This window comes from Rhinoderma darwinii, chromosome 11 (genome assembly GCF_050947455.1).
Source record: "Rhinoderma darwinii isolate aRhiDar2 chromosome 11, aRhiDar2.hap1, whole genome shotgun sequence".
NCBI lineage: Eukaryota > Metazoa > Chordata > Amphibia > Anura > Rhinodermatidae > Rhinoderma > Rhinoderma darwinii.
The window spans coordinates 21392430-21420124 of record NC_134697.1 but is presented as its reverse complement, the minus strand read 5'-3'; the positions used below and the strand labels follow the sequence as shown (position 1 = coordinate 21420124).

General features: G+C 42.7%; 1 protein-coding gene across 4 annotated transcripts in view; it reads right to left on the bottom strand.

The window, feature by feature from the left end:
- Positions 1-27695, bottom strand: part of PTPRE (protein tyrosine phosphatase receptor type E) — a 170802-nt gene that overhangs the window by 44457 nt on the left and 98650 nt on the right. For all 4 annotated transcript variants that reach the window (XM_075843127.1, XM_075843126.1, XM_075843128.1 and 1 more), the window contains 4 exons: positions 21747-21852; positions 15558-15631; positions 3083-3219; positions 701-791 (listed from right to left, as the gene is read on the bottom strand). In XM_075843127.1, coding sequence (XP_075699242.1) covers positions 701-791; positions 3083-3219; positions 15558-15631; positions 21747-21852 — 408 coding nt within the window. The remainder of the gene's footprint in view (positions 1-700; positions 792-3082; positions 3220-15557; positions 15632-21746; positions 21853-27695) is intronic.

The window sequence follows — 27695 nt, the reverse complement described above, 5'->3', positions numbered from 1 at the left end:
TCGTGCAAATCGCTTTTGGATGGGTGGTGGCGCTTACTGGATGCAGCTGCAGTTAGTTGGCATCCGTCACAAGGACAAATGTGCGTTTGCCATGGCAACAGATGCCAGCGCAAGACCCAGGCGAGGGAGAATGGAAACAAATCTTGAGACTTCTTCAGTTTCGATATAAAGCTGTCTGACAGTTGTTATTGTCAGCCATATTATTTCTAATAGACTCATTGTTCCTTCCCTCCCTTTTTCTATTTTCACTGACAGTCAGAGTGAGAGAGTTATGATCAGTGACTGCAACATAGTTGTATTATCTAATAGGAGTATCATCTGATCACTGTTCCTGCCATGTCCCCATGCTTTACACTGCAGCTCTGCTTCACATTGGCTGCCATGTAAAAGGACAAGTCTACCACAAAGAGAAGTCAGTGGATGGTGTGCTGAATTTCATTCAAATAAAGATTTAATAATTATAAACTAAACTACCAAGTGAAAGGAAAATTATCAGCAGATACCACACATGTACTGAGGCCAATAAGCCTGAATGAGGAGGGGGCCGGGGGTCTGTGTTAATGCTTTTTCTTAGAAAAAAAATTACTGAAAAATATAGCAAATATTAACGAATCAGCTTTTTATAAATGGATAATAAATCATTGCATATCATGAAAGCAACTGTAACGAATACAGAAGTAAGAAAACAACAGGGACTTACAGGGGAGGATATTGGGATATCTGTTCTTTTCCTTGTTTTCTTCCCTATTGGCCACTTCAAATGTTCCTTGGAAATTTCCAGATTGTAATGACTGCAAGAAAAACTGTAATTATTCTTAAAACTTTGACAGTCTTAGAATTGCAATAAACCATGAATCTGTACCATATATTGTCCTTTCCAACTAATCAAGCAAGGACAACTTTAGTGTTTTTCAGTGGGATTAAATAGACTGCCCAAAAATATGAAAAAAAATATATAGGGTATGTTCACACGGCAGCGTCCGTAACGGCTGAAATTACGGTGCTGTTTTCAAGAGAAAACAGCACCGTAATTTCAGCCGTAATGGCATGTTGAGGCGCTATTTCGGACGTAAATGGAGCTGTTTTTCCATGGAGTCAATGGAAAACGGCTCCATTTACGTCTGAAGAAGTGACAGGCACTTCTTTGACGCGGGCGTCTTTTTTACGCCTCGCTTTTTGACAGCTGGGCGTAAAAAAAATGACCGTCTGCACAGAACATCGTAAGACCCATTCAAATGAATGGGCAGATGTTTGCCGACGCATTTGAGCCGCTATTTCGGACGTAATTCGGGGCAAAAACGCCCGAATTACGTCCGTAAATAAGCCGTGTGAACATACAGTAATAAAGGGAAACAGAATTTCTGGAGTAAAAAAATACAAATTTTTCCTGTGTTGCCTCCAATGTTTACAAGCTGAGCAGCTGAATGTGGGTGGGACTATAACATGATTGACAGTTCTGCTTTAAGATCCTCATATATGCCACAGTCCTGTGCTGGGAGATCGCTGTCATGGATAGCCATTACCAACTCCCTTAGAATTTCCAGGAAACAATGCAGATCTGGAACACAATCTACTCCATTTTTTGTTAGTTTATAACTTTATTTTCCGGCATCAAGACAACCCCTTCTAATAAGATCTTCTTATTAAGGGTAAGTGCACACAGAGCAGATAAGCTGCATAAAATGAAACGTCATCCCCGGAGGCAGAGCAGAGGGTTGCGTCGCTATGACAACGGTCGGGGTTAATTATGAACCTTTTTATTATTTTTCAACCAAAAAAAAGCTTTTTTTCCTGATCTTTTGCATTTTTGTAGTGGAATTGTAGCTTTTCCACGGCAAAAATGGCAACATTTGCCTCTTTGTTGCAGGTTTTCCCTCCCATTGAATTCAATGTGGAAAATCCGCAACGGAAGATCAACGATTTCGAAGCATGAATTGACATGTTCCGGATTAAAAAACTGAAATGAAGGTCAATTTAGTTAACAGTTTCTCAGCTGATATTTTCCGCTGTGTGTGGATGAGATTGGTTTAAATCTCATCCATTCTGCTGCTACTGTAATGTCCCGACCCTAAGGCCTTATTCACACGAGCGTGTCCGTTTTGCGCGCATAAATAACGCAGCGTTTTTCTTGCGTTGCAGTTCCATCTGAAATCGCGCATATGTCATCCGTATGTCACGCGTTTTTTTACGTCAGCAAAATAAGCTGAAGGAGTTGGGGTTTTTTTCCTCATCATTTTTTTTAGCAACTGTATGACGTCCGTGTGCTGTCCGTTTTATTCACGCACCCATAGACTTCAATGGGTGCGTGATGTCCAAAAAAAGCCGAAGAATAGGACAAGCAGTGAGTTTCACGCAGCGGACACACGCGTGAAAAACGCTGAATGTCTAAATGGCCCCATTGAATTGCATAGATCCGTGTGACGTCCGTTGTTTTAACGCGCGTAACACTAACGTGAAATACGCTCGTGTGACTAAAACAACGGACGTCACACGGACCTATGCAAATCAATGGGGCCATTTAGACATTCAGCGTTTTTCACGCGTGTGTCCGCTGCGTGAAACTCACTGCTTGTCCTATTCTTTTGCGTTTTTTGCGCATCACGCACACATTGAAGTCAATGGGTGCGTGAAACTCACGGACAGCACACGGACGCACATCTGTTTGCTGTCCGTGATTGAAGCAACAGTTGCTCAAGAGATGACGAGAAAAAGAAAAACACCTCCTTCAGTTTTTTTTGCTGAAAAACGTAGATACACACCGTTCACAGATGTCACACGGAACTGCAACGCGCGCAAAACTCGTGTGAATAAGGCCTAAGGGTTCATACTTTGAATCCAAAATTGCAGGGGTATTTTAAGCCTCATCCGTTCTGTCCAGTAACGCCCCGACTCGAGAAGCTGCCAGAAACGGCATTTTCATGAACTCCACCCCTTTTAAAAACTGGACTATAGGCAAGTATGTGAGCGATATTGACTTGCAAGTTATTGTAGGATCAAAAAGGAAACGCAATATCAGGAGATCTACCGTGACTGGCGCTCATCCAGTACTGACAATAGTGTTTTTGAGGAGCTACAGACTCACATTGTACTCCTCGCGAAAAAGCTTCCCATCATCAGCCGATCTTATCCGAACCTCTTCTTCTAAATGTTCCACCAGAATCGGGAAGTATTTCTTGACAACAGTGGGCGAGCTGCTCAGTAACATCACCCTTTGCTGCTCTGTTAAGATAAAAAAAAGTCCAAATATATAAGAAATTCCGTATTCAAAAAGTAAAATTAAAATGTATTCCCGCATCAGACATTGTCAACTTTTTCCACAATCTAACACTTAGGGTATGTGCACACACACTAATTACGTCCGTAATTGACGGACGTATTGCGGCCGCAAGTACCGGACCGAACACAGTGCAGTTATGTACGATGCTAGGAGTCCCTGCCTCGCTGCAGGACAACTGTCCCGTACTGTAATCATGTTTTCAGTACGGGACAGTTGTCCTGCAGCGAGGCAGGGACTCCTAGCATCGTACATAAGTATGATGCTAGGAGCCCGGCTCCCTGCACTGTGTTCGGTCCGGGACTTGCGGCCGAAATACGTCCGTCAATAATCGTGTGTGCACATACCCTTAGCCTGTGCCTTCTCATTTGCTTCCATTTTCCTTCCCCATCTCTTATCACTGTCCCTGTTATATACAACACTGTCCTGACTAACATAATCATATCAGCACTTTTAACTCCTGAAATACTCTGTGCTGCTAGTGGCCCTACTCTGTCCTTATAATCACATTACTAGACAGGCCCTTCCCACAAAATCAGCAAACTCCACTCTAGTTGTTATTACCCAGTACACCACCCTCTTAATGCTGATTTCTACCAAAGGGATAATCGAGTACTGCAAGGCACCGGGTCATCCATCTCATGCACAGGCACCAGTGGTCCTCCAGGGCCCTTTGCTGTGGCCATTTGCTCTGGCTAATAGAGGAAAGTCACATTCGGGAGTACCTTATATTTACTCTATATGTCGATATTGTATCACAAGAAGGAGATATTTAATGTCCGAAATGCGTTAATGTACTAAATTCCTGATCGGTCTCCGAATCTGTTTATTACCCAATATGACTGTAATCATAAAAATAAAAAATATATTATAATAATATAATCTAATCATTTTGTTCATAAATTGCCCCATCTGTTTGGACCCAATGTAAAAACTAAAAAGGGTTTCATCTGTCCCCAGCTCAGAAGGCCACGTTCACAGACCTGCACCCGCCCCCGTCAGCACAGGGTGTAGTGAGTTTTGGTATTAAGCCAAAGTGCGTCAGTCAGAATTAAAGGAATTCACTTCAAGGTTTACGTATCACAAAAGCTGAGAGCAGCCTTGCGACAAATTCAGTGTAAAAATTCCTTTTAAAAAAAATAAAAAATGGATCCAGCAAGTGCTGACACGGTCTGCAGAGAAAACAGCAAGAAGTGGTACACTGAAATATTTTTAAAGGGAACTCAACAAACGTGGTACCACTCATTTAGGCTTTATTCACACGAGCGTGTTCCTTTTGCGCGCGTAAAAAACTCAACATTTTGCACGCATTTTACATCCGCAAAGAAAAACTGAAGGTGTTTTTCTTCTTTTTCCTCATCATCTCTTGAGCAACTGTTGCGTGAATCATGGACAGCACACAGATGTGCGTCCGTGTGCTGTCCGTGATTTTCACACACCCACTGACTTCAATGGGTGCGTGATGCGCAAAAACGCACAAGTATAGGACATGCAGTGAGATTCACGCAGCGGACACACGCTGCTTGAAAAACACAATGTCTGAACGGCCCCATTGAATTGCATTGAACCGTGTGAAGTCCGTTGTTTTAACGCGCGTAACACGGAAGTGAAATACACTCGTGTGAATAAGGCCTAAATCCACCATTTATTAATATGATGAGCTGTATATTAGGAATTTTAACACATTTTCTTTTGCTTTTTATTTTTTTTAAGGAAATATTAGACCAATTTGAAACCAAATATTTGTTATATATAAGGCTCATTTCACACCATGTTATGGGCTACGTCTGAAGGAAACTTTGGTTAGCACAAAAAAGGATCCAAACTTATCCTCTGCCGCCCTTATAGGTTTTTATGGGCCAAAAGCATGCCAAAGGGTGCCGTTATGGCATATGTTTGATAGTAAAGAGACTGCCCGTATGCCTATCTGTCCATATGCTTATTAGGGCTAGTTGTAAAAAAAAATAGGTCCCTGAGAAATAGAAGACCCCGGGTAGAGGAGAATAAAAAAAGTTTTCCTCTACTGGAATCTTCTACTGTTATTCCATTTTCTGACTTTCCTATGATTAGGTCGACTCAAATTTTTGGAGGTTTTCCCACTTTCCTCTGCAGGTCTATTTTTGACGGTTATTTTTTTCTCCTTTGCTTCTGTATTCTCAGTTTTGAAGGTTCGTTTTTAAATTTTTCTCTAATACGTTCCACTCCCATATTCAAATACTTTCCTCTACTGGGATCTGCTCTCATTTTGAAGGTTTTTCTGCTTTTCTCTGCTGAGATCTGTTCCTGATTTTGAAAGTTTTTCTACTTTCCTTTGATGGGATCCACTTTAAATTTCAACAAGAACCATACAGAATGGAAATCAGGCCGTTTGAATGCTGAACCTAATTCATCTCAGTCTTTAAAAATGGACCAGATATAAGTACTCAAAATTTCTCCGACATTAAACCACATGACTTTGACCTTAACCCTTGAGGCATGTACACATTTGCGTTTAGTGTGCAGTAAAAGTTGCTGCCTCTGCTCCGTCCTATTTGATGGGCAAGGACAGGCAACCATCTGGCCACAAATGCTCCTGGTGAGGAATCAGTGAGCTTTATGGGGTACAAATGTCTGCGAAGAAGGATCAGACCTTGGATGTTTAGTGATAGACATCTGCTCCCCATATCAGTCAATGACCTGCCCCTGAGTGTTTACGGCCTGATGTTATCTCTTGCTGCCCTTAAAGTAGGACCTGTGGGCTCGGAGAATTTTTTTTTTAGGCAGAGATTTGTGCAATAAACATCACAGAAAGTTATGTATGTACCCGGAGAAACTTGGTGACAACCATTATGGCCAACATATAGATCCCAAAGGGGTTGTCACCGATACAAGAAATGTGCATAGGCACCTGGACTCTCTAAAGATTGGGTGGTTGTCACCCAGTTTTCCCATACAATGCGGCGACCATTACAACTCTCACAAAAACTATAACCCAGCTTTCCCATGAATAACGAATCTAACTAATTACATAGTGATACACCCAGATGGCCCATAGCATGCGACTGCTGAATGGCAGCCATATTGGTGTTATCCAGTTTTTCAGGAAGCAGATAATAGCCAAGAAAACAGCTAAATAGACTTTTTAGCAACTTGCCAAAAAACAACAAATTATTTAAGCTGCTGATTTTTTCTTATGGTAGAAATGATCCCTTTAACCCCTGCCCAACATCCGCCGTATACATACGGCGCACGTCGGGTGGGGGAGTATGCAGCAGATTCACGGGCTGAGCCTGCTTCATAGAACGTGCGTGTCAGCTGTATCTTACAACCGACACCAGTATTTTAACGAGCGGGATACCACTCGAGCGCGACCCTGCTCGTTTAACCGCTTAAATACCCCGGTCAATAGCGACCGCAACATTTAAATGGTTAGAAACAGGGTTAGTTACTAACCATAGTTAGCACCATTGCAATGGCCCCCCGCGACACAATCGCGGGGTGCCGATAGTTGGCATGGCAGCCTGATAAAGGACCCAGGTCTGCCATCTTTGTCAGTATAACGATATACTGCAATACATTAGCGATCCAACGATGGCTAGTTCAAGTTTCCCAGGAGGTCAATTAAAAAAAAGTTAAATACAGTCAAGTAAAGTTGTTTTTAATATATCAAAAAAATTATTAAAAGTACAAAAAAAAACCTTTCCCATTTTCCCCCAAACACAATGTAAATTTTTTTTTAAATGAACATAACTGGTATCGCCGCCTGGCGCCCAACATCCGCACCTTCCCTTATTCCCGACACTTTCAGTGCTATATATATACACGTATGCAAGTCTGTCTCTGGGCCTCTGATCTCTATGATAAGATTATTCTATAACACCCTGTACAGACCTAGGAATGACTCAGAACTGAACAGATGAAATCATTAGATCTCATTAGCCGATATATTACAGTTTACGAATAATTATCACAAGCCCTCGCTCAGAACAGAAATTACGAAAACAGGAAGCGCCGCACACAGGCGATGCCATGTTAACTATTAAAAGACAGATGAGGGTAATAATTCCATCCAAATGTCACAAGATTTCTTGTTCTCCCATCATTTCATTGCAAATTGTATTTCAGCTGAAATAATTACAGCAACCCTTTAATTATTCCCCATAAAAGGCATTTCCTCCAATGTAATCATTGTCATAGTTGTCCCTGTCATATAACATTTAATCTGGTCTGCTAAGGGACATGATCAGCAGCGTAAAGGGCTTCCTCCTTGACCACTGGCTAAAACTTTTCATAGTTGAAGAAATGTTGACAGCAGCCCATGTGTATGAAACCTTAAAGGGAATGTGTCATCAGAAAATGACCTATGTTTTTTATGTTAAACATATTTTGAAAGACTTTTTGTTGTTTTTTTTTTTTCATTTTCTATGTTTTTATCTATATTAAAAAATAATCTTGCAGTTAGCACTCTGGCCACTAAGCCTCATAATAGACTGACACTTCCTGTTCTGTAGAGATCACTTCTTAGCAGTCACCTCATTATCATCACAGAAAGATTTACACTGACAGGTAACACCTCTATATAGATAACGCAGAATCCACCAATTATAAGGCTGGGTTCACACGACCTATTTTCAGGCGTAAACGAGGCGTATTATGCCTTGATTTACGCCGTAAAATACGGCACCAATACGTCGGCAAACATCTGCCCATTCATTTGAATGGGTTTGCCGACGTACTGTGCCGACGACCTGTAATTTACGCATCGTCGTTTGACAGCTGTCAAACGACGATGCGTAAAATGACTGCCTCGTCAAAGAAGTGCAGGACACTTCTTTGGACGTAATTTGAGCCGTTTTTCATTGAGTTCAATGAAGAGCAGCTCTAAATTACGGCCGTCAATGACGCCTTGCAAAATGCGAGGACGAGCAACTACGTCTGCAATTACGGTGCTGTTTTCTCCTGAAAACAGCTCCGTAATTTCAGGCGTAATGGTCGATATCGTGTGCACATACCCTAATAGAGTGACCCTTTCTGCTCTGTAGAGATCACCTTTCAGCAGTCATCACATTATCATCATGGGCTGGATTACGATGACAGGTAACATCTATATATAGATAACAAAGGATCCACCAATTATAATAGACTGACCCTTCCTGTTCTGTAAAGATCACTTCTCAGCAGTCATCTCATTATCATCAAATGCAGGATTACACTGACAGGTAACACCTATATATAGATAACAAAGGATCCACCAATTATAATAGACTGACCCTTCCTGTTCTGTAGAGATCACTTCTTAGCAGTCATCTCATTATCATCACAGGCAGGATTACACTGACAGGTAACACCTATATATAGAGAACACATAATCCACCATTCATAATAGACTGACCCTTCCTGTTCTGTAGAGATCACATTTTAGCATTCATCTCATTATCCTCACAGGCAAGACACACAGTGACACCTCTATATAGATAACACAGGATCCACCATTGAAAATAGGTGATACATAGCTACCCTCCTGCACAATGAACCCTGCACAGGTCACAGAGCATATACTCATAAATGATCCATAACAATGTTATGGTGGTTTCGACTCCCAAATATATATCAAACCAAAAAAGACCCAAATGGGAGCACAGAGACCAGAAAAGTTTTCATCTATATATTAAAAGATACATTTTATTTTGATTTCTTAAAAAACAACATGAATGTGAGACGTATGTAAATATAAATATAAAAGGTATCCAAGATGATGTCAACATAAAACAAGTACAACACTGCAATTGGTAGTAAGTAATAATGGATAGAACTGACTCTAAAAATACATGTTAGTCCTAGTATGATGCAAAAAGTGTCAGTGAACCAAAAAGAAAAATATATCTAGTACTGTGATAGTGATTAGTTCACTCAATAACCTGAATTCAAATACAGGTGAAAAGGTATATTAATATACAGATGTGTCCATATCCCAATTTTTCGCAGTATAATTTACAGCATTTCTTTATTTTAGAACTACCCCACTAGCTGAAGTCTAGGAGCTTACTGTATACTGTTATATTAATGAGTTCAATGTATAAACAGTATGCACTAAGCTCCCTCTAGTGGTGGCTGCCGGCATTTAGAATTGCATAATTTATCTGTATATTTATGCAGGGTATTCGGACCTTTATATCAGGAAAATGTTGCTTTGACGATTATAAAGAAACAATGATACTTTAGGTTTATGTTGTGTGTTCTGCAGATTTTGATCACATACACATTAGAAAAATAGGTCTGACATGAGGTTCACACTTTAGATGTGCAATACATGCTGCATGCTTGAGGTGTGAAGCGTTTGACCTCGCTCTACCTTCTGTTTCTCAGGTCATAGTTACAATATGTCAGTAAAAATTCATACAAATGAGTCGTGAGCCTAGAATCAGGAAGTGCCCCGTTTCCTTCCCTACTCCTATTTCCTGTACTACATCAATGACGAAGTGAAGATTTATATAAGAACCTAACCCCCTCTCCCATCCCCGGCTGTTATTCCTAACTCCAGGCTATTGCACACTGACCAGATGATTCACACAGCAATAAATATTGGTAATCATCAATTTTTTTTATACTGCAGAGCGCTCGCGCCTTGCAGACTTATTAATAGTATGTCTCGTAAATGATTAACAGCCTTATTGAAAAAATCTGAAAGATGCTGATGAAATGGAAATTTCTAATTTACTACAAACAATTGAACAATTTATATTATGACTGTAATATAAGCTTGTAGGCAGTTGCTATGGGGGACATTTAATGGAGCTTAGGTTGGCTCCGTTCCCCGTCCCCGTGCCAGGTGTGAACCAGCAAAGCCTCCCTCTCTCCACAGTAACCTGCATGTTAGCAAATCAGGAGACTAGGACCCCCACCATTCCCTAGAATAAAGGGGTTATAACGCTAGGACTCGCTTAGAACTCTGTTGCAGTTCAATAAACACCTCTTGGTCTGGAGTAGCGCTGTGTAGAGATAAAGCTGAAGGGATGTGGGCCCTTTGTTCTTGGAATTATGTGGGTCCAACCAGTCAGATATTAATAATAGCGATATTATTAATATCTACTATAGTAAGCGCCATCACTTACTATAGTAGAAAAATCCTTTCAACTTGGCCATCTTTGATCCAGGGAGCTCTTCTTTCCCCCATTCATTCATAAAGGCTCACGCCAGGAAAAACTGAACACTGCGCAGGCCCTTAGGTTCATGTCAAACACCACCACATCAGGCCCAGTACTAGACATAAGGGCTTATTCACACGAGCATTGAATACGTCCGTGTGTCAGCTGTTAAAACAACGGACGTCACACAGACGCATGTATTTCAATGGGACCGTTCACATGGCCGTTGTTTCAAAATCTCCTATTTTCTTCCGTTTTCACGGATCCCTCAATAGACTCAGTTTTTCACGTCCGAGTTTCCCCACGTTCGTGTGAATAAGCCCTAACACTGTGTTTTCCTGGAGTGATTCTTTAAGTGCGTAAGGAAAGCAACAAACCCTATGCACCACACCATAACGCCCGGGTTGTCACTTTTTTTTTTTTTTTCAGCTTTCACTTATATACTTGTTTGACGTTTGCGTAGTATGGAAAATAATCTTTCCTCAAGCTGCTAATGACTTATCTATTAATCTTAGGCCACATATATTCTGAGGCCTCTTGCATATGGCTGTATTATGCATTTGTGCTGTATAGATAATACTTACAAAATTGGAGATGCTGGGGCGATCAGCTGATCGCTAGGGGTCTGGCTCCCGGCACCCCCATCAAACAGATGAATTTGTGGGGGGATGCCGCAGCCAGTCATACACTTCCACTGCAGGGGAAATGTTGTATTACATGGCGGCCATTCAGATGAATGGCTGCTATTTAATACATGGAATGCCCAAGTCTGCCAGAGAGGGAGCCACTTAGAGTAGCTTTACATTCTGGCTCACAGAGGGTCCTCTATAAAGAACATATGCTCCAGCAGGGCACAAGACTATATATTTAATGTTAATCAAAGCTGAAACTTTACTTCAAAACACTATATGAGTCTGGTAAAAAAAAAAACGATACTACCCAACTGTACTTATTTTCAGTTTAGAACTAATTTTGGACTCCGATGAAGTTATTATATCCAGATACATAACAACATAGCAAGTAGATAAAAAATAAAAGTCCATTAGATTCAACGTATTAGGCCTTCTTCACACGACAGTGAAAATGAATGGACGTCACACGGCTACATTAAAATCAATCCATTTAAATGGCGCTATTCACACAGCCGTTTTTTTGACGGCCCTATTGACTTCTATTGGAGAAATTGGCCCGGAATTAGGAGGTCTTATTTTTTGATGACCAGGTAAAATGGGCTGTCAAAAACTCGATTAAAATGTTTGTGTAAATAGCCTCTTAATCTTCAGGGGTGATCCAGAAAAAGACAAAAAACCCTATGAAACAGCAGCCAAATGTCCTCATTTTAAGGGGAAAATCTTTCTCAACTCGCTATCTATCAGAATACATCCTTGGACCATCTCCAGCATCTAGTACATACAAGTTGTAATAATATTTAGTTCGTGAAAGGCATCTAAACCCCTGATAAAAGTTCTATAAATTAACCATCACAACATCCTGTGACGGAGAGGCTCATAGTCTCACTGCTCTTACAGCAAAAAAAAATAAATCCCCTTTTGTGTCGATGGTGAAATCCTTTCTTATTGAATTCATATGTAAAAAAAGATAAAATGTCACATAAAACAGAAATATACTATAGTAAATATTACACATAGTGCGCATTGAGCTTTAGAAACAGACTCGCCGGAGTCCTAACTCGAGGTGCTCTATATCTTATGACAGAAAAAGGCAGATCAGACCATCAGCCAGATAAACCATATCCACCATGTCTTTCTACAAAGCTGTAGCCATATAAATGTCACGGTTTTATGGCAAGGCACATGAGCCTGACTAATTTCTGCCGGACCTCTTTTTCACGTTAAGAAGTAATGCCATACCACACAATAATACCTTACATTAAAAAACTTTCTATCATACCTTGGTAAAAACACTTTAAAACTGTGACACTAAATTTTCACAAACTTAGACCCTTAGGCGGGATTCACACGACCGGGTCGTTCCCGAGCCCGAGTGTCGGCCGGTAAAATCGGCCATTTTGCCCGGCCGGTTTGCATAAAGTTATGCATCCGTGCCGGGCCGGGCAGATCCGGACAGTGACATCAGCGGCAGCTCCTGAAGGGGAATCCCCATGTGTTAGGGGATTCCGCTTCAGGAGTTTCCCCTGATGTCACTGCCCAGATATGGACAGAGACATCAAGCGCTCTGTCCAGGAGCGGAATCCCCGAAAACACGGGGATTCCGCTCCTTCAAGGAGCTAAAGTGCGGCTAGCACATAGCAGAGCGGGGAGATACCTCCCCGCTCTGCTATAGTGGCGTCGCTACAGTAGTAGCAGCCGCAGCAGCTGCTGCAGCTGCTAGCGGTGCCATCAAAGGTGTCGCCGGGCCAGGGCGCTTTTAACAAGCAGGAGAAGGGAGCCAGCGCAGCGCTCCCTTCCACCTGCTGTACACCCCGGCCCTGCCACACCGTGTACAGCGATGCCATTCGTCAGAATGGCATCAACTCCTCCTCCTCACATGCACTCTGCGCTGTGAGGAGGAGGAGATAGAGCGCAAGAGCCGGAAAACCCGGCCGTCACTCGGGACACATCCCGGTGATGGCCGGGTATTACCCGGCCCCATAGACTTCTATGGGAGCCGGGCGGCCGGGTACCCGGGCGAAAATAGAGCATGTCCTATTTTTTGACGGGCGGTTTTCCCGGCCGTCAAAAAATCGGCCGTGTGAATAGCCCCATTAGGAGTCTATTATTCCTAATGCAGCCGGGTGCAGGCCGATTTATGAACGGCCGGCACCCGGCCGGGAAACCCTGCCGTGTGAATGAGGCCTGAATGGTTTATAACTCAAGGAGTTTCTTGGGGCTCTGTTATCTCCACAGCGTTACTCCTGAATAAGTGCTGAAGATAATGATTGCGATATACCATCACTTATATCGTCTTCAATCGAGGGAGATCTTCCTTCCACATACTTTTTTAAAGTGTAACTAAACTTTAAAAAAACTTTTGATATGTCAGAAGTTTAAATCGGTAGGGTCCAAGCACTGACCTCCTCACCAATCGCTATAACCAAGTGGCGGAAGCGCTCGGGTGAGCGCTGTGCTGCTTCGTTCCTGATCATCTTTCCTCGGAGCGGTGTAAAGGCTCAATAGAAAGTCTATGAGTCCATACACCGCTCGCTCCACTTTCTGAAAAAAGACGATCAGAAATTAGGCGGAAAAGCGCTCATCCGAGCGCTTCTGCAGCTTCGCTTTAGTGATCGGTGGGAGTCTCAGTGCTTAGACACTCGCAGTTCAAAACTTCTGACATGTCACTATGACATGTCAAACGTTTTTTGAGCGTTTAGTTACCCTTTAAAGGCTCACTCTGGGAAATATATTGTGCAGGCTCTTAGGTGTCTATTACAGGGGTTCAAAGGACAGTAAGGAGAAGATCCCTGTGTCAAGTACCGACCCCTTCGGCCCTATCCTAGACATAACATGTGTTTGATCCTTCAAGCGGGTAACCAAACCAAATTTCCTCAGACATCTAAAATATTACAGACATTGCCGCTCCTTGGACAGAAACATCTTAACTGTTGAAGCTTACTAGTAATTTGAATCCACAAAAAAATATGACCGTTAATTTCTCTAAAATCAACAATAACTTCTTTAGTAATTCCAAAAATGTATGAGAAAGGCAAAGAATATGAATTCACCCCTGCAGAGGGATAAAACAATATTAGAGAAAATTGAGTGCATAGCTACTGACTAGTAATAATTGCCGTATACTTAATCCTCAAATGCAATTAAATCATATTTGGCTTGGCAGCAGCTGTCTGGCATTGATTGCTAGCGTAATTTGAAAAACTCATAATTTTCCTAAAACGAACAATAAAATTTTTTGGATTTTTTTTAAAATTCCAAATTATTCTAAGAGTATCATTCCACCTTATATCACTGTGGTAAGGAACCTCATTTCTGTCCTTCATCAAAACTGGGAAAGTTGTTGAGGTTGTGACAAGTTCAAATTACTAGTGAGACCCAAAGTGTTTTTTTTTTTTAAACTAAATAACCCCAAATATTCTTGTTACTGCAGTCCACCCATTCCCTCAATAACTTTGATTGCACTCCCCTGCATCCACTCAAGTTCAGATATGTACAGGTGCCCAAAACTGTCCACAATATCCCATGTTTTGTCTGACTAGTCATATGTATAAAGGTATAACTATCGTAAGCATCCAGGTCCTTTTTGGTGCAATATCAAGCATGCCACAATTTTCTTTTTTTTCGTCGGATTTATACAGAGTGTGACAGAAAAAAACCTCTATATGCTTAATATGAAATTGGAGGCATCCGGAGGTACAGTAGAAGCCTCATGGATCTTTATACCACACAGTGATTCTGCTATAAAAGTTAATAAATAACCTATATGTACCCCAAAATAATACCATTGTAAAATACAACTCATCCTGATATACTGATACTCATACTGATAGGTTGATGCTAAAATAAAAAAATTGGCGCTCGGAAATTAGCAATGTAAAAATGGGAAAAAAAAGTTGACTTCCTAACACCCTTAATTGTGCTGCGTCCTTAAACAGGACCTATCATGGAGGTCTCGCGTTTTTACACTGTATACCAGTTTATGAATTATAGCAGTATACAGCTACACCTATCTAGATGGCTACAGCTATAATTCATAAACTCCGGCAACATACAGTGGAAAAAGAGAAATCTCATGATAACTAGCGAGATCTCAGGTTTTTCCCGAGATCTTATGGGAAGGTGCGCTGGGAATTCCGGGACCAGCCTTACAGGAGGATTGGACTCAACGTCTGTGGTGGGATAGCTCATAAACATATTGTGCACATGCCTTATATATATATATATTTATTTTTTTAAATTTTAATTATTTATATTTAACTATCTATGCTTCGTGACACACATAGGGTATAATTCACACGGTGCCTTCATTACTGCAAAATCGCAGCAAAATGCTGCGCTTTTTGCTAAATCGCTGCGAAACCGCTGAACTTTGCTGCAATTTTTGCTGTAAGCATGGTAATAAGCCACGATTTGACCGCAGCGTGCTAATATTACCCTTACCCTAAGCCCTGTTTTTCTACACAGCGGCAGGTATTCTACATGTATATAGGGTATATGCAATAAGCCTGTTAAAAGTTATATCCCCACCTTGTTCTTCCAAGATTCCATTTGGGATTTTCTTATCACCGGAGTTCACGTCCGCTTTACGACTCTTTCTGGACCTTGAAATAAAAAATGAAAAGCCTCTTAACATGATGGCAGCAGCGGCAGCCAACTACTTCTCCCAATAGCTTACATACAGGAAGCTGAGCACTTCTTATAGTTAAGTTCCTGTTACGGTGACACAGTTTTAACACTTTAGTGTTTCATATAAGACAGCGTATAAGGACACATGTTTTTCAGCTCAGTATAAGTTGGCCCCAATGTTAAAGCTATACGTGGGCCCTCCACCTAATAGTTGCCAACTTTTTTTCCTGCTTACATGATATATAGGATCTGTATGTAATATAAAAATTAAGTATTTGTTAGTACAGGTATGTAGCAGATCATATGTGCATTATATTACATCCTATAGAATTACTTCGGCTATAAGTTCACACTACCGAAAGTATACGTTTACCTCTCTTCCGTCAGAGGAGGAGAGGATCGAAAGATTAAACGGAAAGCAACGGTTCCGGTAGAATTACAATTGATTTCAATGGTAATTCTTTTGTTTCAGTTGCTTTCCGTTTGACTCCGTTCGCTAGGTTTCCGTTTTTTTTTTGGACGGAAACAAAAGGGCAGTCTGCAGAACCTTTGTATTCGTGAACAAAAATGGAAACCTAGCGAACGGAGTCAAACGGAAAGCAACTGAAACAAAAGAATTGCCATTGAAATCAATGGTAATTCTAACGGAACCGTTTCTTTCCGTTTAATCTGTCGATCCTCTCTTCCTCTGACGGAAGAGAGGTAAACGTATAGTAACGGCAGTGTTAAAGAAGCTTTCGCTACGCCACCGTGTAACCTCACTAATGTGGTGTAAGCATGAAGACTAGCAAGTCAAACCAAAAAACATAAACATATTACTCAAGCAGCTCAGAGAACTCTTCATCCATTGACTCCGGAGACAGGTCTGTTACGCATTTTGCAATCAATATTGTAATTTCCACCAGCGGAATAATTCACAGGAAAATTACATTAATCTCATGCAACCTTAATATCGGCAATACAGATGCTATGCGCTAAAGTGGAACACAACTTGCCGTATTTAATCGTATATACAGCCTTATATTCTATATTCATCCATCACATCATCGTCTTTTACATGACTATACAACATTGGACCAAGAATTTCATTAGGGTGTATTTACATCAGTTATTTTTTGTGTCAGTTTTTGTACTTCCGCCAAAACCATTTTTGTTTAAAAAAAAAAATAATAATTGTAGTTGGAAGAGACCAATGTCATTTGTTTGTAAAATTTGATCCACGGGTTCTCTGTAATAGGACCAAGGTCCTCAACTTATTTCTTTAGAGATTTAAAGTAGGGAAGTCCTAATTCAAGATGTAAAAAAGGAGGTTCTTAATACACATTTTTTGGTCAAACTTTATAAGCCCACTTGCCACTTTACGGCGACCTCTTTTAAGTGGGTCCTTACTTGATCAGGTGCAGTAGCGTATGGACATCACAACACAGCACCCACAGGGAGTGCAACCCAGCAGACCAACAGCACCCCTGCTGCCAAGCTAAGCCACCTTGGCTCTGGGCCTCATCTGCCTACAGGCACATCATTACAGAAAAAGAGACTACTACACAACAGCGCAACCGTTTGTGTGAAGGACTGCACGATGGTCTATGTTGTTGAGGCACTGTGGTTGTGGAGGGTTTTGGCCAAGAGCCAAGGTGCAAGGTGGCTTAGCCTGGTATCAGGGGTGCTGTTGGGCGCTTCCGGGTTAGTCCCCCTGCGACGTTTGAACCTGCGCCAAGGTTAAGCATAGCGATCCACTTTAAAGAAGTTGTCGTAAATTCGCAAGTGGACTTATACCGTTTAATCAAAACTTGTACGAAGGGCCTCCTGTTCATTTTTTAAAGATTCTGCTTAGCAGCAATAAATCACTGTAAAATATTGGATGTTGGACTATGTATTTAAAAAAAAAAATATGTTGTGGATCCAAATATGGCATGTTGCACAAGGACAGCTAAAGCAGCACTACAGAGTGAAGATAACATTAAACATCACCCTATATCTCAGCTTCCTGGACTTCTGTCACTATAAGGCCCTATGCACACAACCGTAAAAATCGTCTGTAATTGCGGACCACAATTATAGACCCATTCACTTCTATTGACCGCGGACACCTTCCTGTATATTTACGGAAAGGTGTCCAGGCCGTAGAAGTGTACCGCAAAAGATCGGACATGTCCGTTCTTTAGCTTTTTACGGACCATGCTCCTATAATTCGTAAGGGAGCACGGGCTGAAAATGCGGGTGTCTGTCGGCGGCCGGCCATGCCCGCAATCACTGTCCGTGATTACGAGCACAGCCGTGTGCATGAGGCCTAACTAAGGGCTCACGCACATGGTCATAATGCAGCTCTGTTTTGGTGCTTCCACAGAGATGCATGTGTCCTCTTCTATACTTCTCTATGTCTCCGACTTCATATGGAGTTATATTTGTAAGATTGTGTATGAATCAATCAAAAACAATCATGCCATGCTCAATCGGACTCCGTATGTATGGGGGGTATACACCCCTAGAAGCATTGCTTCTGCGGTAGATTATCTACGTACACATGAGTCCAGCGAAGACGGTACAGCAGTTCTTGAAGAATGTATGGTCCTGTGTGCATGAGCCCCAAGGCCAATTTCTGACTGCCATGATAGGGACATATATAAGGGTCTGCAATATGGTTCCAACAGTGGTCCTACAGAGCTGAACTTAGATCACCAGGCCATATGAAATGGGTCTAAAGCCACGTAAGCTGTACAAAGACAAACGTGGCCCCTGTGGCTCCATAATACGAAGCCATAGACACGCCCAGTGGCGTAACTACCGCTGTAGCAGCCGTAGCGGCTGTTACGGGGCCCGCGGCATGAGGGGGCCCGTGTCGCTCGCCGGCACGGGCCCCCACCATGGCCGGAGGCTCCACTAGCAGCCGCTTTGGCTGCTACAGCGCGACGCCACTGAACACTACAGCAGAGCAGGGAGGTATCTCCCCGCTCTGCCATTAAACAAAAGACATGTATCCCCTATCCACAGGATAGGGGATACATGTGTGATCGCTGGCAGTGATAGGGAGAACGGGGGACTGAAAGTCCCCTGAAGATCTCCATCACAAACCCCAGACTTCCATGGGTCTGTGTCTGCAGCTCCATAGAAATGAATGGAGCGCCGTTCGTGCTTGTGCGCATGCGTGACCAGCGCTCCTTTCATTTTTATTGAGCTGCGCAGACGCCGGAAGTCAGAGGTTAGTCATGGAGAACTTGGGGGGACGGGGACTTTTGGTCCCCCGTTCTCTCTATCGCTGCCAGCGATCACACATGTATCCCCTATCCTGTGGATAGGGGATACATGTCTTTTGTAGGACACTATAGGTCGGCTTTTTTTGGGGGGTTGGGGCTGAATAGCGTTACCTACAGGGGGGGCTGTATAGCGTTACCTACAGGGGGGTGTATGGCGTTATCTACAGGGGGAAGGGGGGGGGCTGTATAGCGTTACCTACAGGGGGGGCTGTAGAGCGTTACCTACGGGGGGGGCTGTATAGCGTTACCTACAGGGGGGGCTGTATGGCGTTACCTACAGGGGGGGACTGTATAGCGTTACCTACAGGGGGGGCTGTATGGCGTTATCTACAGGGGGTGTATGGCGTTACCTACAGGGAGGGCTGTATGGCGTTACCTACAGGGGGGGCTGTATGGCGTTACCTACAGGGAGGGCTGTATGGCGTTATCTACAGTGGGCTGTATGGCGTTATCTACATGGGGGCTGTATGGCGTTATCTACAGGGGGGGACTGTATAGCGTTACCTACAGGGGAGCTGTATGGCGTTATCTACAGGGGGGGCTGTATGGCGTTACCTACAGGGAGGGCTGTATGGCGTTACCTACAGGGGGGGCTGTATGGCGTTACCTACAGGGGGGGCTGTATGGCGCTATCTACAGTGGGCTGTATGGCGTTATCTACAGGGGGGCTGTATGGCGTTATCTACAGGGGGGCTGTATGGCGTTATCTACAGGGGGACTGTATGGCGTTATCTACAGGGGATGTATGGCGTTATCTACAGGGGGGCTGTATGGCGCTGTCTACAAAGGGGTCTGTATGGAGTTATCTACAGGGGGATGTATGGCGCTATCTACAAAGGGGTCTGTATGGCATTATCTACAGGGGTCTGTATGGCGTTATCTACAGGGGGGCTGTATGGCGCTATCTACAGGGGGGTGTATAGCGTTACCTACAGGGGGGGGTGTATGGCGTTACCTACAGGGAGGGCTGTATGGCGTTATCTACAGGGGAGACTGTATGGCGTTATCTACAGGGGGAGCTGTATGGCGTTATCTACAGGGGGGTCTGTATGGCGTTATCTACAGGGGAGACTGTATGGCGTTACCTACAGGGAGGGCTGTATGGCGTTATCTACAGGGGGGCTGTATGGCGTTATCTACAGGGAGATGTATGGCGTTATCTACAGGGGGGCTGTATGGCGCTATCTACAGGGAGGGCTGTATGGCGTTACCTACAGGGGGGCTGTATGGCGTTATCTACAGGGAGATGTATGGCGTTATCTCCAGGGGGGCTGTATGGCGCTATCTACAAAGGGGTCTGTATGGCGTTATCTACAGGGGGGCTGTATGGCATTATCTACAGGGGGGCTGTATGGCGTTATCTACAGGGGGGCTGTATGGCGTTATATACAGGGGGGGGCTGTAAAAAAGGCACTATCTACAAGGGGGGGTTGTGTGACACCCAGGGGAGGGGGGGCCCCAGTCAAAAGTTTGCTATGGGGCCCAGTCTTTCCTAGTTACGCCCCTGGACACTCCGTGTAGAGCAATTCGTCTAGGGGAGAATACCTTTGTTATACAGCGTCTGATGGAACATGGATTAGCACAAATTCACATTAAATTGAAGGCATAAAGAGGTACAGTAGAGATCCCTGTTACAGATCCATAGACTTATATTGGCACCCTGTTACAGATCCATACAATTCAGAGGTTTCACGAAGCCATAATATGGTCGTTTGCATGAGGCCTTTTTGTGAGATTGCTCTGCAGTCAATTCATCTGATAAACGCTTGATAGTGAGAAGTGAGAACTCTAGGGGAAACCACAGGTAAGCACAGTTCATTATACATCCAGATAAAAACCCATGCATCTTATTATTATTATGCTCGTGAATGAATAGAGCAGACAGTTTCTGCCTCGGTCCTACTCTTTAGTCATACTGAAAAAGTCCATGTCCAATTTTAATTGCATTGTAAACTCTTCTTTTATTATTATGCATAAAGACCAGATCATCAATAGGGTCTTAAAGAAAATCTGTTATGTAGGTGCAAAAATCCTGCAGCGTGCACCTCAATGACTCTGGAGCTCCTGTTGAGAAAAGAGGCCGATGTGTGGAGCTTTTGTCATCATGACATTTTAAAGTAAAGAATTCTGCACTAACTATTTCCCTAATATATCTTTATAGCGGTGGGAGCTCAGTTTTTCTTATACTGAGCTCCAAATATATTGCAGAGAGAAAAATTTAAACTATAACATTAATTTACTTGCAGCCAACACTAGAAGGAGCTCAAGAGCATACTGTGTTATTATTGAGCTTAATGTATACTCTGTATGCAGTAAGCTCCCTCTAGTGGCAACATGTTATGTTTTAAATCAATATCTATACAGGTAATTAAGAGCTCTGTATCAGAAAAACAGAGCACTGACTAATATAAAGATACATTAAGAAATTAAACATTGCAGAATTATGAACAATTAAAGATTACAAAAAATTGTATTCAAGGGTGGACATTTACTTTAGGCTCCAGACATGTTCGTGCCCTTTATGCAATTGTCGGCACCATTGCAAAGATAAGCATTTGTGCTTGGGGTGCTTCCATGTGCAAGTGCAGTTGCATACATGGCGGCACCTTTACAATGGTGCCGTTATTTGCATACTGGGCACAAAAATGTTGGAGCTCATGAGCCGTGTTGTGGCTGGGTCACATTCTTGTATCAGAGCCTGGAGACACTGGAGAGTGCCCTGGTGGACAGTCTGACCATGAACCAGACCGGTGGTGAACTTTTTCTACAATTTCCTGCATAAACACATTCACATCAATTCAATAAACTAATTCAAATGTAATTTAAATGTTGTTACCTTAAAAGATAGCCAGCCAGAAGAATGAGCACAAAACAAACAAGCAAAGGCACCAACACGGATGTTAAGAGCGACGAGGTGTCAGTCAACGGGGGTTCTGTTGTATCTGCAAATAAAAAATAATACAATTAATAATTCTATATAAAATATATGTTTGCCTCTAAAATAAAAATGGCAAATATTTTTGTGGGGTCCGTTACAGATTTTGCATTGGGGCCCAGGAGTTTTAATCTACACTGCAGGGCTCGTCCATATGTGCAGCTGTGCCTGGTACTGCAGCCCAGCCCCATTCAGGTGCTAATTGGTGGAGACCGGTGTCCGGGGGTCAGACCCCAACTGAAGGATAGGCCATCAATGTTTTAGTCCTTGAAACCCCCTCTAATTGATGATATATATATATTTTTTTACCGGTAAACATAGTCAGGAAATACTCGGTCTAAGTGCTAATTCATAACTTGTCGTCTTTCTCAGGTTTACTGTGTGCTATTTTAACTTGTACAACTAGGGTGTTGTGTCTTGTGGGCATTTCCTCTTGTTTTATTTTATAACTTACAGGTTTCAAAGAAAACCGCCATCGTCTAATGATTTATTAAGTGTATCCAAAAACACACACTAGTCATGTTATCACAGAGCCATAAATGTAGTAAGGAGACAATAAGAATAAAGAGAAAAATAAATCAATAAAACGGGAGAATTACATAACACCTATAAACTCTAGAGTCTATGTAGTCACCTGAATATTTGATCTGGGCTCATCTAGAAGCAAGTGGAGGGAGGTGCATAATAATGTTAAAGATCTCAGTCCCAACCCAAATACCCATTTTTTTAAAGATCTTTTCCCCCATTGAAAAGCATACTAATTACAAGAAATTAAATCAGAAATATTCTTTAGGCCTCTTGCTGCTCTACCTCCTCTCTCACAGCATGCAGGCTCACAGACACACTGAAAAAGGGATACTGCAGCCGCATCCTCCTCCTCCCTGTCTTCTATTTACTAGTTTACACTAGAATCATTTTTGGGTGACTGAATGTTTCTGAACATTTACAGGCAAGGAAAATGTAAATACAGGCGGCTGGAAGGTGAGGAATGCCCCTTTACCCATAAAACATATAGAACGCCACACCACATTCGCCATAAACATCCTTCTTCCAGAGTGAGTGCCCAGGAAACAGTCCAAGATTCCTTTACAAAATCCAGCAAAGAATGCCAGATGACTGTAGCCTTCAAATCGAAAATAGTTTCTATGCCAAGAATCAATACATAAAAGGCACAAGACTCCCATGATATGAATGATATTTCAAAGGTGCTGCTTTTTGTTCTGGCCATTGCTACAATAGAAGCCACAACGGCTGGGTGACCTCGGTGGTTCTTCAAAATTTTTTGTAAACCTTATGTTTCACCCACCATCATGGCCAGAAACCTATGTGACAAGCTCCCATGGCTCAGATGTGAGACATTTTGCTTACAAAAACTGCTGTCAAATGGCTAACAAGAAAAGCCACTGATGCTTATGACATAATGAAACGTTTGGAGGAGGGCTCTATGGGATAAAGGTGATTGGCTTACTTAGTGGGCACCAAAAGATCTGGTGGCTATATTGCTAGAGTGGAGTAAATACCATTGGTGGAAATTAAAGTCTCGAGACAGAAAAAAAATACTTGGAAATATGCGCCCCTGACATGGTCTAGAAACCTCCCGTCTAATTAGTAGAATTCTAGCTTCCTAGGAATCTGTGCCCGTATTATGCTCGTCTGAAACCGGTCTATGAGACACAATAGTTTTGGCATTTCTGTAGCTCAGACATTCTGCTCATTCAAGTTCATTCCACTCTGATAGGCCAATGCATGGTGCGTAGAGGACAACGAAAAAAGTGAGTAAATAACATGAATATATTTTTAAGAATAAAACCTGATTATTAGCAATTAATTGCAATCTAAGGGGCCTCCTAGAATAACACTTTAAAGGGGTTTTCCACCTTCTGACAACTGATGACCTCTCCACCGGATAGGTCATCAGTACATGATCTGTGGGTGTCCAACACCCGGGCCCCGCACAGATCAGCTGGTCCGGTGACTCCGTGCACTGAACTTACATGCCGGAAGCAGATGGCTCTGGCCACGGAATAGCGGCCGAGCTGCAGTTCTGTATTCAAGGGAATAGGAGCGGACCTGCAGTTCTGTAGCACGGCCGCTATGCTATGTACGAAGCCAACTGCTTCCGGGCTCTGTACATAGCATTATGCACCACAACATCCGGTGGCCACAGGCCACCGGAGTGGCTTATCGGTGCGGGGTCCGGGTGTTGGACCCGTACCGATGATATACTGATGACTTATCCGGTGGATAGGTCATCAGTTGTCAGAAGGTGGAAAACCCCTTTAATGGAACTCTGGAAGCCGCGCTCTATAATTTCAGTGCTTTCTCATGTATTACAGAATTGCGAGTTGTGAAGAGAGGTCAGGGGGTGCCCTCTCATACTCATTACATGATGCTTCACTCTGCTCTTTATCACTGGTTGTAGTTTCCAAGGCAACAAAGAAATTGGCGAGCGTAGGACTAAGATGTTAGGGGGTTTTCCAACATTTCCTCTAAATATTTAACCTGTGATATTTAAGACGAATTCAGAGGAGCACAAAGTCCTTCACCCATACACATTAGTAATAAATCTATTTAATTACCAAGTAATCCGCAATTTAGCTCTGAGTCCCAGCTGCCGTGTCTCTGGCAGGCACGACTGAAGCACTCGTGATGCATCACAATATCAGTGACAATGCTGGATCTCCACAAGGCTACGGAGATTCAAGGTTGTCACCCACCAGTAACCTCCGATGTTGCTAATCAGCAGTCCAAACATATTTGGGCTTTGTTTAGTAAACAATGTAGTTGAAAAAAACAAACATTTACCAGGGAGTTTGAAAGACTCCTGACTGAATAATTACAATGAGCAACACTCGTTTTATTTGGAGAATCCCTCTAAAGGGACCATATGAGGTTCCAAAAATATGGCAGCTGTCTTCCAGAAGCAGCGCCACTCTTGTCCTTGGACTGTGTGTGGTATTGCAGCTCGTGCCTATAAATGTGAATAGGGTTGAGCTGCAATACCAGACACAGCCAATGGACAGAAGTGATGCTGTTTCTGGAAAAACAAAAACAGACCAGGCAGTTCCTCACTGTCAATTATCAAATAGACCTGACGTGTGCTGGGTTTTCAAATACACCAGATTATCCGATTGACATAGTGAAAAAATTTACATTTTATTTTCGAACTCTGGGAAAACCCATATAAAGGTGGTAATTCCCCATGAAGACATGTAGCCTATTAAAAATGACATCTCAGCCCAAATAATCTATAGCAGCAGGGACGCTGTGTTCAGCTGTTTACCACAGGGGATGCCGAGGTGTTCGGTGTGGTTCTTGGTCTGGGTAACAAATATGTTGCCAAGCTTCCTTTGATTGAGTATGCATGTCACTTCAATAAGGGTAGAGGAGTAGATAAGCGGCTGCCGGAAAGATTTGGTGCTGCTTATCTCCTGGGGATAAAAAGTCAAGTTGAAATAAACCAAGGGACCCGCTGCAAATAAGTGTACCCCACTACTTCAAATCTAATGGCCATTCTTTATAATCCCTCTTAGACCTTGGAGTGACCTTACAAAATCAAAAACATTTAGCCACATAACCGGGGATTCACATACCATGAGAATCAACCCCCGGAAATGCCCCAAAAACTCATGGAGGTCTGCATCTTAGCACCATTATGCCATCATTCACCTGGTTCCTGGATGCCACCCTATGCCGGATATCTTCTCCCCCACCCACACCTCTTGGCACTATCACCAATTTCTATAGGTACATTGTCCTAAAAAAAAGTAAAATACTATTTTGTAAGAAGTGCCCGGGACCATATCTCCAGACGGCAGTGATCTCTATTATCTGACAAGGTTTATCCGTTTTTCGCCTATTGATATGGGTGATGGATCGTGGCAGCCAGGTCATTATGCTTCAGCCTCATGATCGGAACTATACGATAAAAGTTTCCATGTGTCAGCTGCAGGTGGGAGGACGTACGGCGGTACTTTCTCATGCTATAACAATGGTTCATTCGGATTGTCACTTAACGCAGCTATGAGGAGATGGAATATAGTCTGTGTGGGAGTAAGATTGCTGCAGAGGCTGCGGGAAAACATATTCCAGGATAATTTAGGGATTAGCAGATATATACTATACTAAATGCTTTAACACCCGGCTAACACCCTATAATGCACTCATGTGTCACGTCCAAGGGGTGACAAGTGCAAACCTGATCTATCATAATTAGGAGGATTATCCCATTACTATGTGTTGTACATAAATAGGATTCCACGTGATTGATTGAATGGATGGAGGAGCAAGTGGCTTTGTGAAAACATTTCCAAACAGATCCTTGGAAAATATGCCGATCAGGACTCTCAGAAAGCTGAATGGAAACCCGATGGAAACTAAACCGGTGATTTGATGTGTTGAGATCCAGCTTTGGGTTGAAAGTCATACAGAAGACAGTTATAAGAAATACCTGTTGGAGGATGTTTATGCCAAAGGGGTAATACCGGGGTGTACTTACTTTTCCACAGAAGGAGATGGCATATCTGGGAATTGTTTTGTTTAATAAATTATTGTAACGCTTACTTGTTATATTTTATTCAGTTACGTCACCTTTATCTTTATATTCTGTTTAAAGAGGCTCTGTCACCAGATTTTGCAACCCCTATCTCCTATTGCAGCAGATCGGCGCTGCAATGTAGATTACAGTAACGTTTTTATTTTTAAAAAACGAGCATTTTTGGCCAAGTTATGACCATTTTCGTATTTATGCAAATGAGGCTTGCAAAAGTACAACTGGGCGTGTATTATGTGCGTACATCGAGGCGTGTTTAATACTTTTACTAGCTGGGCGTTCTGACGAGAAGTATCATCCACTTCTCTTCAGAACGCCCAGCTTCTGGCAGTGCAGATCTGTGACGTCACTCACAGGTCCTGCATCGTGTCGGCACCAGAGGCTACAGATGATTCTGCAGCAGCATCAGCGTTTGCAGGTAAGTAGCTACATCGACTTACCTGCAAACGCCGATGCTGCTGCAGAATCATCTGTAGCCCCTGGTGCCGATGTGTCCTCGCTCGTCTGACGCGATGCAGGACCTGGGGAAGTGACGTCACAGCGTGATCTGCCAGAAGCTGGGCGTTCTGAAGAGAAGTGGATGATACTTCTCTTCAGAAAGCCCAGCTAGTAAAAGTAGTAAACACGCCCCGATGTACGCACATAATACACGCCCAGTTGTACTTTTACTTTTCAACACGCCCAGTTGGACTTTTGCAAGCCTCATTTGCATAAATACGAAAATGGTCATAACTTGGCCAAAAATGCTCGTTTTTTAAAAATAAAAACGTTACTGTAATCTACATTGCAGCGCCGATCTGCTGCAATAGCAGATAGGGGTTGCAAAATCTGGTGACAGAGCCTCTTTAAATGAAGATTAAATATTGTCCACATTTTCATTCATACTTGCCCCCGCCGTAACATTCGCTGCAATACCTTGCACAGCCACTATGAAAGTAACGGCGTGTGAATGTACGAACAGACATGAAATCCGTGCAAAGAATGAAGAAGCTGCAGTGCTCATACGAGCGTCACGGCTCCTGATTGGCGGGAGTCGGACCCCCACCTTTCTAATAATGATAGCCCATCCAAAGGATAGACCATTACTTAAAAAAAAAAAAAAAAAGTGCTGAGCATAGCAAATACTTTGCTTTGTTTTGTTTCATTTTTCATTTTAATCTTGTGCAAATTGTGAGTCACAACGTTTACTTCTCCATTCTTGACTAAAGCTAAATTTAGAATTCTGCTGGTTTCCCGTTATTAGGCAGAAGTGCATTATGGGATATTAGAGCTAAGCAGTTCTGTCACATGTCTGACAG